This window comes from Sinocyclocheilus rhinocerous, unplaced genomic scaffold (assembly GCF_001515625.1).
Source record: "Sinocyclocheilus rhinocerous isolate Xijiao unplaced genomic scaffold, SAMN03320098_v1.1 scaffold229, whole genome shotgun sequence".
Taxonomy (NCBI): Eukaryota; Metazoa; Chordata; class Actinopteri; order Cypriniformes; family Cyprinidae; genus Sinocyclocheilus; species Sinocyclocheilus rhinocerous.
In genome coordinates, this window is record NW_015635757.1 from 767,802 (window position 1) to 783,058 (window position 15,257).

General features: G+C 36.6%; 1 protein-coding gene across 1 annotated transcript in view; it reads left to right on the top strand.

Moving 5' to 3' along the window:
* LOC107747443 (mucin-22-like) overlaps positions 1-11,469 on the top strand; it is a 21,398-nt gene extending 9,929 nt beyond the window's left edge. Inside the window, exons 9-15 of the mRNA XM_016561944.1 lie at positions 6,198-6,269; positions 6,398-8,442; positions 8,604-8,665; positions 8,818-8,975; positions 10,719-10,960; positions 11,036-11,151; positions 11,214-11,469. Coding sequence (XP_016417430.1) covers positions 6,198-6,269; positions 6,398-8,442; positions 8,604-8,665; positions 8,818-8,975; positions 10,719-10,960; positions 11,036-11,151; positions 11,214-11,469 — 2,951 coding nt within the window. The remainder of the gene's footprint in view (positions 1-6,197; positions 6,270-6,397; positions 8,443-8,603; positions 8,666-8,817; positions 8,976-10,718; positions 10,961-11,035; positions 11,152-11,213) is intronic.
* Positions 11,470-15,257: the final 3,788 nt, after the last annotated feature.

The window sequence follows — 15,257 nt, forward strand, 5'->3', positions numbered from 1 at the left end:
CTTTGGTTTATCATGTGACTTTCTCATCACCACCTGCGTTTGGTGGTTATCAGTGTATTACAAAGGTACAAAACAGATTTTAGTACTTCAATAGGTTGGTATATAATAACATTTTATCAGTTCATGAAATTACGGTATTTAACTGTAAATTTAAGTTACAACCGTAAAACCTAAAACGTTGCTACCGTATTTTTTACGGTACAATTCCGGCAACCACAGCTGCCGGTTTTCTACGTAAATTTTACGGAATTTTTTTTACAGTGCAGGTACACAAGAGACCAAAAAGGTTCAAAATCTGTCACTAGTGTGGTACTCTCTTTTTTTAAAAAGTACTAATATATACCAATTGGGTAATAATATGTACACTTTAGGTACTAATATGTACTTTTAAGGTACTAATATGCACCCTTTAGTGGTAAATAAGGTAGAAAAAAGTTATCATCCAAGTGACAGCTTTTTGTACCTTTTTTGTCTGAGAGTGTAGCACATTTGCACAGAATATTTGCAATGATACATTTTCTTCAGAAAAATCTAATCTAGAAAGAGTGTTTCATTGTGAATGTTCCTTCATTGCTGCTTAGCAATAATAGTTGTTTTCTTTTCTTCATTTGTTTTTTCCGTTTTCCAAGTCCACTTGCACTGTGCCAATTTCGCCAGTAGAGAGCGCTCCCTGTCAATCGAGCCGTGTACGCGTGTACGTGTTGATGGGAGAAGCAAAACGTGAAATTTGATCGAAAAAATGTGAGATGCAGATTAAATATACAAGTGTCCTGATCATTAAGTTTGATATTATTATTATTATTGTTGTTTTTAATATAGCCTAGTGACAATACCTATAATAGTAGTGCACTAATTTTTACTGAGATTAGAAGTAGGCTATCACGAGGCGAACTAATAGCCTAGTATTGACATTTTTGAAGATTTGAAGCCAGATGGGGAAATTTGATTTGAAATACTTTACTAAGGGGTGTTCTGTTTTCAAGAATCTGATTATTTAAATTTTTAATTCTCTCTACAAGGCAAATTTGACCCCACATGGATTTCTTTGCTACAGTTTCACTACATTTAAGTGTACGTGTGTACGTGTTGGTTGGAGAAGCAAAACGTGAAATTTGATGGAAAAAATTTGAGATGCAGATTAAATATACAAGTGTCCTGATCATTAAGTTTGATATTATTATTATTATTATTGTTATTTTTAATATAGCCTAGTGACAATACCTATAATAGTAGTGCGCTAATTTTTACTGAGATTAGAAGTAGGCTATCACGAGGCGAACTAATAGCCTAGTATTGACATTTTTGAAGATTTGAAGCCAGATGGGGAAATTTGATTTGAAATACTTTACTAAGGGGTGTTCTGTTTTCAAGAATCTGATTATTTAAATTTTTAATTCTCTCTACAAGGCAAATTTGACCCCACATGGATTTCTTTGCTACAGTTTCACTACATTTAAACTGAATAGCCTTTTCTGTGAAAATGTACTACACAAAAAAATAAATTAATAAAAAAAAAATAATAATAAAAAGGTAATAAATGATGTGTAACATCTTAAGCATCACTGTACAATTTCTGGAAATAAAGTGATGGGTGTTCACCTGTAACACACCCAAGGATTCATTTCTTAGACTTGACTGTAATGCGAGGAATGGCAACTACTTCACTTGACTTGATTATCAAAGATGGCACTTAAAATACAATGACTGTACTTATGCTATTATTATAGCCCACTTACTAGCTGTATACTGGCGTCTCGCCGTTTCAACAAACGTTGTTTCTGATTATGAAATATATATATTAAAAAATATATTGTTTTTTCTTATTATAACCAAACACATTTCAAGAAGATTCTTTCAAAAGAATAATTGTCTTTTTAATAAAGTATAATATAATATAAATACAACTATAATTTTCTTGAAATTTGTAAGCTCACTGATTTTTTTCTGAAATGTCCAATAGCCCTAACGATTTTAACGAAATAAAACCATATAGACAATAGGTCGCAACTGAAAACAAATTACGTGATGTAAGCACACACCAGTAATAGACATCAACCATTAAAGCTTCAGAAGTTCCACTGATTTTTATTTTTATTTATTTTTACTTTTGTGAAAACATTTTTTCTAACCAAACAAAACACGTGTTATTATCCTTTTATTTCAAATATTGTTATGCAGATAATTAAAACATATTGTCCGCCTGAATAATATATATATATATATATATATATATATATAATTATTAGAAATGGCTTGGCTACATCAATTTTTACAACAAAAAAAAAGAAGCAATTTAGAAAGGGATCTCTCTCTCTATTTCTAATTTACAATGAGTCCCGCGATACTTATCGGCAGAAAAGCAACTATGTGAAACATTCTATATAGCTACTAAATATGCGTGTCTCGGCACTACGAGTTCAGTTGTTGAGTATTGGGCTAGTGATGCTTCATTAGTGAGGGCAAACTTTCTCAAAAACGTCAAGGAAGCCAGTGAAAATAAGTGCCAGTATGTGAAGAATGCATAGGTAAACCTAGTGTCTTTTGTGTTGGTCCCTTTTGACATCTCACATGTGCGGTAATCGTGATCAGTAGATGTATAGGATCCATAAAAAGATCACGTGCTGATCAATTATTAAACTCATGGGAATCTCTGAGTTTGATGTTGTTTTTGTATAAACTGCTAATGCAATTCCATTTATATCAAGAAATAAAAAAATTAAAACAAATTATGTCCCCTCAAAAAAAAAAATCGCTTTTTATATTTTGGATACATTTAAAACAATGTCTGATTGAAATGAAAACATAATCATGGTATGAGAATGGCATACGCTTATAAATTAAAATGTGCAACTATATGGCTTTATCAAGTTACTTAACAGTTTCTATAAATAAGCCTATAATAAATTGTTGCGCACTCCAGACACTTTAGACGGGCACAATACAAAAGATTTACGAAAAAATATCGTCACGGTGTTTGCATATCAGTGAAGTAACAAACCACAAGTCAGGACGTCACTAAGTGGTATTTAAGAGGCAGCGTCACGGGCGATTAAAGAGAAGTGGAAGAACTGAAGCAAAAAAAAAAAAGAAGCAATTTAGAAAGGGTTCTCTCTCTCTATTTCTAATTTACAATGAGTCCCGCGATACTTATCGGCAGAAAAGCAACTATGTGAAACATTCTATATAGCTACTAAATATGCGTGTCTCGGCACTACGAGTTCAGTTGTTGAGTATTGGGCTAGTGATGCTTCATTAGTGAGGGCAAACTTTCTCAAAAACGTCAAGGAAGCCAGTGAAAATAAGTGCCAGTATGTGAAGAATGCATAGGTAAACCTAGTGTCTTTTGTGTTGGTCCCTTTTGACATCTCACATGTGCGGTAATCGTGATCAGTAGATGTATAGGATCCATAAAAAGATCACGTGCTGATCAATTATTAAACTCATGGGAATCTCTGAGTTTGATGTTGTTTTTGTATAAACTGCTAATGCAATTCCATTTATATCAAGAAATAAAAAAATTAAAACAAATTATGTCCCCTCAAAAAAAAAAATCGCTTTTTATATTTTGGATACATTTAAAACAATGTCTGATTGAAATGAAAACATAATCATGGTATGAGAATGGCATACGCTTATAAATTAAAATGTGCAACTATATGGCTTTATCAAGTTACTTAACAGTTTCTATAAATAAGCCTATAATAAATTGTTGCGCACTCCAGACACTTTAGACGGGCACAATACAAAAGATTTACGAAAAAATATCGTCACGGTGTTTGCATATCAGTGAAGTAACAAACCACAAGTCAGGACGTCACTAAGTGGTATTTAAGAGGCAGCGTCACGGGCGATTAAAGAGAAGTGGAAGAACTGAAGCATAGAATAACTATTGGATCACTGAGACAACAGCGGATTACCGATCAACGTGTTCAGCATAATATATCTGCTAAAGGACTGGTAAGAGCACTTTATTTAACTAAATATATTTGTCTTCATTATATTAATATTATAAAGTATAGTTTAATTGCTGAAAATATTGCATATCGGGCATAATAATCAAGGGATTACTAATTTAATTTCACATAATGTAGTAATGTGATAAAATGTAACAATTTTTGTCATTTTTGTAGTAGTCTCTGTGTTCTGTTACTGTTAAATGCATTTTATATGAAATGAATGTAGTCGGAACATTTATAATAAGTAATCATTTATCTAGATGTCTATTTGTTTACTGAACCATTTGTGTTTAATATTAAGGAGTCATAATAAAATAGTATTAGTGTATACATTTTTTTTCAGACAGAGTAGATAACTGTTAAATCAAGAGTGCAAGTGTTTGCATGGTACTACTGAAACCATGAAAATAATGTTTGTAAAGTTTATTTTATTCTCTTCCACATCTGATGCTGGTAACATCTGACATCTGTTGGATGCAGTGGTTGTTTATATATATATATATATATATATATGAATGTTTTGCTTTATTATTACATTATTATATAATACTGGTCAAATGTTTGGAATAATTCAGTTTGTTCATGTTTTTGAAAGAAGTCTTCTATGCTTTTGAAGAATCATGTGACACACAAATAGAAGCCAGCTATTAATATTTTACAAAATTATTGTTTTTCTGTATTTTTGTACATTTATTAAATAAATGTAGCCTTGGGATAGGAGGCTTACACAGTGCCCTCCACTAAATTTGGTACTCTTACCCTTGGTAAATATGAGCAAAGGCGGCTGTCCAAATAAATCTGCTTCCTTGATCTTTTTGATCTTTCATTCAGAAAATTTGCAAAATGTCTAACCTTTCATTGAAGTAAAACATTTGAAAGTGGGGAGAAAATTTAAGTTTTTCTTCAATGCATGTTTGCCACAATTATTGGCACTCCTATAGAAATTCTTACGAGTAAAACATCTCTGAAGTATAATCCCATTCATATTTACATTTTTAGCACACCAGGGTGACTAGGAACATGAAATCGTCCAGCCATGACTTCCTGCTCCACAGGATTATAAATATGAGGAACACAAAGGCCAAATTCCCTTAATCTTTCATCACAAGGAGTAAAACCAATGAATATAGTTCTGATGTGCAGAACAAGATTGTTGAGCTTCACAAAATAGAAAGTGGCTGTAAGAAAAGAGCCAAAGCATTGAAAATCCCCATTTCCACCATCGGGGCAATAATGAAGAGGTTCCAATTAACTAAAGATGTTACAAATCTGCCTGGAAGAGGATGTGTGTCTATACTGTCCTAATGCACAGTGAGGAGGCAAGTTTGAGTAGCGAAAGAATCTCCAAGGATCACAGATGGAGAATTGCAGCGTTTAGTTGAGTCTTGGGGTCAGAAAGCCTAAAAAATCACTACATGTTGTTCAGGAGTGTTTCAAGAAAAATTCTCCTCACTCATCCAAAAAGCATATTCAGTTGTCAGACACAACTGGAACTTCAAATAGCACTGGCTTCTTTGGTCAGATGAAACTAAAAAAGAGCTTTTTGGCAGAAAACCCACCAGATGGGTTTAGTACAAACAGGGATAAAAAGTACCCCATGCCCACGGTTAAATATACTGCTGAATCTTTAATTTTGTGGGCCTTTAATGTTTTTCTGCTGGAGGTCCTGGACATTTTGTTCATGCATGGCATCATGGATTCTATCAAATACCAACAGATAAAACAAATCAAAACCTGACTGCCTCTGTTAGAAATCTTATAATGGGTCGTGGTTAAATCTTCCATCAGGACAATAATCCAAAACAAACATCAAAATCGATACAAAAATAGATCACTGAGCACAAAATTAAGCTTCTGCCATGTCCCAGTCCTCTGACCTGAACCCTATAGAAAATGAGTGTGGTGAACTGAAGAGAAGAAGCACCAACATGGAGCTGGGAATCTGTAGGATCTGGAGAGATTCTGTACGAAGGAATGGTCTCTGATCTCTTATCAGGTGTTCTCCAAACTCTTCAGGCATTATAGGAGAAAACTCTGTTACAGGAGAAAAAGCTGTTATCTTGGGAAAAAGATTTTTCAATAATTGGGTGCCAATAATACTGGCCAACGTGAACTTGAGAAAGCATTCATTTCACAATGAGATTTCCCCCCACTTTCAATTGTTTTACAATGATAGGTTAGAATTTTGTGATTTTTTTGAATGAAAGATCAAAAGGATAAACAATGCAGCTTGCTTTGCAGACTCTTATTATAACCACTGGACTCTTTCCAGAATGGAGGGAAAAGCTTTTATTATAATGTGCATTTTCATTGGTAGGTGAATCAAATGTAAAACAAATTGTACAAAACAACAACAACAATTCTCCAATTGACTTAAACGTAATATATACATGTTTAAAATATATAACTTTAACAGCACACCAACTTTTTGTCTTCTCTAGCAACAGTCCAATCCCAAAGTACAACAAACTCCACAACAGATTCAACATCATCACCATCATCTGTTAGTACAACCGACCCCTTCGCAACACCCACAGCTACAACGACGTCTTCAACAACCACTACAGCTCCTGCTGAAACATCCACTACTACTGCAGGAGTTACCACAACAGCACCACAAACTAGTGTTACAACAACTGAATCTTCTACAGCATCCACAACAACAGCAGCGCCCTCAACAACCACTACAACTGTTACTGAATCATCCACCACTACTGCAGGAGTTACCACAACAGCACCACAAACTAGTGTTACAACAACTGAATCTTCCACAACAGCTACAACAACAGCGGTGCCCTCAACAAGCACTACAACTGTTACTGAATCATCGACCACTACTGCAGGAGTAACCACAACAGCACCACAAACTAGTGTTACAACAGCTGAATCTTCTACAACAGTTACAACAACAGCAGCACCCTCAACAACCATTACAACTGTTACTGAATCATCCACCACTACTGCAGGAGTAACCGCAACAGCACCACAAACTACTGTTACAACAACTGAATCTTCCACAACAGCTACAACAACAGCAGCACCCTCAACAAGCACTACAACTGTTACTGAATCATCGACCACTACTGCAGGAGTTACCACAACAGCACCACAAACTAGTGTTACAACAACTGAATCCTCCACAACAGCGGTGCCCTCAACAACCACTACAACTGTTACTGAATCATCCACCACTACTACAGGAGTTACCACAACAGGACCAGAAACTACTGTTACAACAACTGAATCTTCCACAACAGCTACAACAACAGCAGGTCCCTCAACAACCGCTACAACTGTTACTGAATCATCCACCACTACTGCAGGAGTTACCACAACAGCACCACAAACTAGTGTTACAACAACTGAATCCTCCACAACAGCGGTGCCCTCAACAACCACTACAACTGTTACTGAATCATCCACCACTACTACAGGAGTTACCACAACAGGACCAGAAACTACTGTTACAACAACTGAATCTTCCACAACAGCTACAACAACAGCAGCGCCCTTAACAACCACTACTCTTGCTGAATCATCCACCACTACTGCAAGAGTAACCACAACAGCACCACAAACTAGTGTTACAACAGCTGAATCTTCCACAACAGCTACAACAACCGCGATGCCCTCAACTATACTTTGTCCAAATGACAGTCCATGCACAATACCAACAACTTCAACCCCAACAAGTTCTTTCTCTGTCACAACAACTCTTACTGAGTCATCCACCATTAGTGCACCAGTCACTGCCACAGCATCTCAAACCACACAGTCCTCTTTGACTAATCCCTCTTCAGCTGCTTCTCATAGTACAGCTGTTAGCACAGCTGAAACATTCACAACACCAACAGGTTCATCCACAGCCCCAACATCTATTACTGGAACATCCACCAGCAGTGAAGCAATAACCACAACAGTGGTACAATCATCAACTTCTACTTTGACTTCAGTCAGTTCCTCTTCACCAGCTGCTGACACATCCACCACTAGTGCTACAACAGTCATTCCTTCTACAGTCTCTACAGCGTCTACAGCTTCTACAGTGTCATCCACATCTACTCAGTTTACAGCATCTACAGTAGCATCAACAGAGTCTACAACATCTACAGAGTCTACAGTTTCTACAAAGTCTACAGCTTCTACAGCATCTGCAGAGCCTACAGCTTCTACAGCTTCTACATTGTCTACAGCTTCTACAGTGTCATCCACATCTGCTCAGTCTACAGCCTCTACATCATCTACAGATTCTATAGCTTCTACAGCTTCTATAGCTTCTACAGTGTCATCCACATCTGCTCAGTCTACAGCTTCTACAGCACCTACGGTCTCTACAACATCTACAACTTCTACAGCAACTACTGCACAAACAGTACCTGTGGTGCTAACAGATCTGGAGTTTCGTTCTTTGGACACATTTATAGATGCACTCAGCAATAGCAGCACTGAGGAATTCAAGGACAGGTCTAAGCTTGTCAAAGATGAGGTGAGTTAAAAATCCATTTATTATATTTACTGAAGCACATTGATGATACTTTTCTTGACTTTTAAACATTTAATTAATAGAAGAGACAATTATGTAACAAACACTTAACCTAGATTACCCTGTTTTAAGTGATGTCCGTAATTATTTGTTATTTGTTCCAGCTTGAGCCCATCTACAAAATCAAGTATGCTAACTTCCTCAGAGTGATTGTCCTAGGATTCAGGTAAATGCAGCATATTGAAATGTTGCTCATTTTATGCATGCTGTGTGTGTGTGTGTGTGTGTGTGTGTGTGTTTGAAAGAGAGAGAGAAAAAAAACTTGCAATAAACTGAAATTTTAAAAGTAACATTAATTTCAACATTTATATATTCTAGACGAGGGTCAATCATCACATCAACACAACTAGCTTTCAGCTTAAATCAAACTATCCCATCTGTTGAAGAGATTTCGAACACCCTCTTGACAGCAGTGGAAAACGCAGATGTCAATCTATTGAACATAATTCCTCAATCAATTTCAGTCAATGGTTCAGGTAAACTCTATTACTCAGTAGCTTTATAGTCTTCTATTCCTGTAACCTATCTATAACTATAGGTTTATAGAGATATCTAGCTAATTTGCTTATGTTTTTTATTACAGCTTCAGCTACCACTGTCACTCCTGCAGCTACCACAGCAACTATAGCTTCACATGGATTAAAGATTGAATCCAGTCTGCTCCAAGCAACATGCCTCATTATTATGTCTAAACTATTAAGGCTTTTCCTATAGATCCCTTAAACATATATCAAACAAATATGAAACTTCAATAATAAACGCTATAACAAACAATTAAACAACAAATGTATTTATTATTATTACATGGTATACAGGTACAACATTCTTCCCATTGCAGCACACTCTGAAATAATGGTATAGAGTAATATAAAGATAAGTTTGATGATGTATTGTTCCTCAAGAATATAATTGCAGATATTTGTTTAACAGCAGGCTGTTCTGGGAGGGAGAAGTAGATCTTTTTCCTCATGCATTTCCAAATGTATGTTTTCAAATGTAAACATTGTAATTGCTGTTTAACTGTTTTGAGGTTAAATACTGGTCATGCTTCTTTTTCTTTTTTCTTTTTTTATCTAATAATTTCTAACATTGCAATGTAATATTTTATTTTAATTAAATAAAAATATTTTAATCATGACAACTCTCTGAAGATTTTAGCATGGTGATGAATATGACAATGTTAATGTATTTTGTCTTGGCGGAATAGATCTGCTACACTGCTGCTGCTGCTGAATTGCTGCTGCTGTTGGTTATTGCTGTAGTTGTAGATCAGTGGTCACCAACCTTTTTAGGCCCAAGATCCCTGACCTCGGCCTTTATGAAAGACAAGATCTACCTATTGAAGAATTGATAGAAAAAGACATCCCAGATTGTACTTCAAATTTGAGGCCTTTTACTTAGTATTTTAATTAGTGATGCGCCGATCATAGCTGATTCAGATCTTCTTTTCTTTCTTTTGCCACACTAAACTTAGCAATAAACATGTTTAAAATGCACAATAAACATGTCTGTCAAAACGATCTCAAAGGAGGCTTTTATTAAGCAAATCAAGGAGTGAATTACTCATCCTCTGTTTTTAAAACAGACATTTGTTGGGCTTGATTCAAGTTAATGCACAATGAGGCGCACACTTTTTATTTAGTCTTATTGAATAGACGATAAACAGTTTATATTCTAAAATCTATTTAAAGGTTGTGGTCTGTGAAAATTAAATAACATTTGTATGTAAATGGTCGGCATAAAAGTAGTGTGCGGCTAAACCTGCTGCGTCCTGTGGATCACCTTTATCTGATTGTCCGGGTCCGGAATCATTAAGCACGGCATTAATATCTTCATCTGAGTTTTTCGTTGTCTCCAGATTTCTCTGCAGTTCGTGTATGTTGTTAAAAACGCAGGACATCATTTTATTCCACACAACAGGCAAGCATTACCGTTAAGTCTATTATCCACCAAAATGCAGATTCGTCACGTGACAATTCTTACGCAAATGAGATTGAGGGAGACGTTAAGTTTGTTTTGATTTATTAATTTACTTACAATAACAATTTAAAATGTATTAACTTTTACGTATTAACTTTTACATGTATTATTAACTACATTACATGCATTTTTACTTCATAGAAACAACGTTATAAATAAATATTTAGTAAACTTCTTTAATCGCTATGGGGGGGCCAGGCCCCCCTGGCCCCCCCACAAGTTACGCCCATGATCTACAGAGTCTACAGTTTCTACAGCAATTACAGAGTCTACAGCTTCTACAGGCTCTACAGCTTCTACAGATTCTAGAGTGTCTATAGCTTCTACAGTGTCATCCACATCTGTTCAGTCTACAGCCTCTACAAAGTCTACAGCATCTACAGAGTCGACAGCTTCTACAGCATCTACAGAGTCTACAGCTTCTACAGCATCTACAGAGTCTACAGCTTCTACAGCATCTACAGAGTCTACAGCTTCTACAGCATCTACAGAGTAGACAGCATCTACAGAGTCTACAGAGTTGACAGTGTGTACAGCTTCTACAGCATCTACAGAGTTGACAGTGTCTACAGCATCTACAGAGTCTACAGCTTCTACAGCATCTACAGAGTCGACAGCATCTACAGAGTCTACAGAGTTGACAGTGTCTACAGTTTCTACAGCATCTACAGAGTCTACAGCTTCTATAACATCTACAGAATCTACAGTTTGTACAGCTTCTACAACATCTACAGCATCTACAGAATCTACAGCTTCTACAGGGTCTACAGTTTCTACAGCATCTACAGAGTCTACAGCTTCTATAACATCTACAGAATCTACAGTTTGTACAGCTTCTACAACATCTACAGCATCTACAGAATCTACAGCTTCTACAGGGTTTACAGTTTCTACAGAGTCTACAGCATCTACAGAGTCTACAGCATCTACAGAGTCTACAGTCTCTACATCTTCTACAACATCTACAGAGTCTACTTCTACAGAGTCTAAAGCTCAGAGTCTACAGCTTATATAACATCTACAACATCTACAGCATCTATAGAGTCTACAGCTTCTACAGCATCTATAGAGTCTACAACATCTACAGTATCTACATCTTCCACAGCAACTACTTCAAAAATAGTACCTGAGGTGCTAACAGATCTGGAGTTTCACTCTTTTGACAGATTTATAAATGCACTCAATTATTCAAACTCTGCAGAGTTCAAGAATAGGGCTAAGCCTGTCAGGGATGAGGTGAGTTAAAATCCATTTATTGTATTTACTGGAAACTGATTATGCTTTTTTTTTAAATAGCTAACAAATTTCTCATTGTGCCCTAATCTTGTACCCAAAAGTCAAAGAATTGAGAACCCCCTCAAAAGCTCCCTAAATTAGCATAAGTAACATAAGTAAAAACGAACTTATACAACAATTATAATGTGAAAAGGAACTCAAATCTCACCTTCAGGCCTAAAGCTCGTATGATTGTGGCATTTATTCCAGAGCAGAATTAGCTATTGTATCATACTGTATTTGGTATGTGAATGATGGACACAATATTACACCCATTTTATTTTAATACCAGTACAACATCTTTGCATTTTACATCTCTGCAATGAGTTTTAGGGAGGCTCTTGAATTGTTGTTGAACAATTGTCTTGAAAAGTCTGATACAATGGGGCAACACCCTGACATTCACTTCCACACTGAACCCAACAGAAAACACCCTAGAGCAGTGATTCTGGTTTTGTTGTGGGACCCAGATTTTAGATGAGACATCAAGAGGTGATCAAGCACACTACCACAATTGCGTAAAAAAAATAAAGAATGTACCTTTAAAGGAAACTCTGAAGTGTGTTAATCAATATGATATTAAACAATGTAATAATGAAAATATTGGACAATTAAAAACAATAACGACAATAACTCGCCACACAAGAACGTGACACAGGCTTTAACCACAAAAGCAAAACTATGGGAAGCATTTTGTCTTCTTTTTTAAAAATGTATGTTTATGTTGATGTTATAAATATATGATTTTATGGATAATTGCTTTTTTTTTTTAAATTAGCATTGTTTATTGAACATAGGAGGTATTGCACGGGGTATGGAACAACCGAGAATATTGTATAGGTCCTGACTTGAAAAAATCTGCTGTGACATATTAAATAAAAATGGGTCCGGTACATACCATATTTCACAATTCACAAGACCATCCCCCAGCACTGTGGAGAATCAACTGGCTGACGATTTGAATGAGTTTTATTCCAGGTTTGAAAAACCCTGTCTCACACCCATGTTGACCTTCATGGATCCATTAAGACCTCCAGCAACCCCCTCTCCCTCCTCCTGCACTTCAGGTCTGTGAAAAGGATGTGTGTCAGGTCTTCCAGAAACAGAAGAGAAAGAAAGCACCAGACGGTGATACACCAGCCTGTCTGAAAACCTGTGCTGACCAGCTGGCTCCCATCTTCACACAGATCTTCAACAAATCACTGGAGCTGTGTGAAGTCCCTTCCTGCTTCAAACGCTTCACCATCATCCCCATCCCAAAGAAAAGACAGACAGGCAGCAGCTGGTAAGGCTGGGAAAATTCTCATCCAGCACCCGCACCATCAGCACTGGCGCCCCCCAGGGATGTGTTCTCTCCCCACTGCTCTTCTCCCTGTACACCAACGACTGCACCTCTAAAGACCCCTCTGTCAAGCTCTTGAAGTTCACAGATGACACCACACTTATTGGAATCATACAGGATGGTGATGAGTCTGCTTACAGACAGGAGGTTTAAGGCTGTCTGGTGCTGTCTTAACAACCTGGAGCTGAACATGCTCAAAACAGTGGAGATGATTGTGGATTTCAGGAGGAACCCCCCTGCACTCCCCCACTCACCATCATGAACAGCACTGTAACAACAGTAGAGTCATTCAGTTTCCTTGGCACCACTGTAGCTGCCCTTTGGCATCCATAAATGGGACACAGAGAGTTTCTGACGGGTGAAGAGTGCCATTAAGCGTCAGTTTGCGTAGCACCGTGAAACTCGCTCCGTTTTTTACAACCACCATCTCTCAGGACCTGAAGTGGGACACTCACATAGACTCCATTGTCAAGAAGGCCCAGCAGAGGTTGTTCTTCCTTTGCCAGCTGATGAAGTTCAACCTTCCACAGGAGCTGCTGAAACAGTTCTACTCTGCAGTCATTGAATCCGTCCTCTGCACTTCTATAATGGTCTGGTTCTGTAACGTAGGGGTGTGCGATATTGACAAAAAAAAATATCTCGATATTTTCTGTGATTTTATCGATAATGATAATTAGACGATATTTTGCTATGTGTGTTATTGTGCTGGTATCTTAAGGACTGCTGTAGACAGCTGACTCCTAAAGTTTTTGATATTCTTCCTATTCTGTGTTGTGGTCAGTTCACACTGATAGAAATTAATATTTTCCAGTATCCAAATCTTTTTTGTGGAATCTTTTCAAGTTTAAATAGATTTTTACATTTTATGAGCATTTTACCTTTATAAAACGTGCATTATCTTTTGAATCAAATTCTTACATTTAATCAGTGAATTTGAATAATAAGACATTTGGGCTGTTACCAAGCAAATGAAATCAGTATCAACAAAATTCATCTTTGCAATGCGGAGGAAACAGACGCTGCATCTAAAGTGGCATTTAGATGTATTTACACACTGTTTAATGCAGGACATGAATGCTTTAACCTGCAGTTACAAATGCATAAATAATGTTTATATATATATTAACATAAAACGTAGAATATTTATTTTTGAAATTATTTAAATAATAAAAATATAATGTAAATATCAAACTAAACCCGCCAGTAGGTGGCAGCAAGTCACTGTTAATGAGTGAGTCATTGCGATTGAACCGAATCATTTAAGCGGTTGTTTCATTCAGGAACAAAACACTGTCATGTTGTTCAGAGACGCAAAACAGTGCTGTGGCTGTGTTTGGAATTATTTTTGTTAATGAGTGAGTCATTGCGATTGAACCGAATCATTTAAGCGGTTGTTTCATTCAGGAACAAAACACTGTCATGTTGTTCAGAGACGCAAAACAGTGCTGTGGCTGTGTTTGGAATTATTTTTGTTGGCGAAATAGAGGTGTCTAATAATTTAGACAATATGGTGTCTAAAATGTAAGTCTCTTAATGAACTTCTTGTTTATTGAACTGTTGTAAAAAAAAATCTATATCACATTTGTAATCATGGACATTTTCAGCCCCATGTCTTGAATTTGTACATTTTAACATTCTAAATGTATTTCAATAGACTGAATCATGCAGTGAAAGAATGCACAAAATGCGCACTCGCACTTGTCTAGATTTCAAGTAATGTATGCATGCTCTCTGTAGGTGTTTTGAATGGTTTTTGCAAAATACTCAATAATGTCAAATAGCACATAGTTAAAACAACAACTACGATATTATCGCAGATTATATATATTGCACACCCCTACTGCAACACTGCTGCTGCAAGTACTGAGACTTGCTACTGCCAATACAACCACAACATGCTGCTGTGAGCATGTAAGAAATACTGCTGCTGCACATATAACATACATGAAATAACCCCCATATACCATACATGATCACCACGTAGCAGATCTATACAGGTGGAGCTGGGGAAGGAGGGTGGAGTGTGTCTGAAGCATGCTGCAACTGCTACAGCAAGCACTAGTCATATATTTGAATGTTGAGCAGCGAGCTCATTGGCTACCGATACAGGAGAGAACCTATCAGCTGTGCCATGTGATAATGATGTCATTAGGTCAGATTG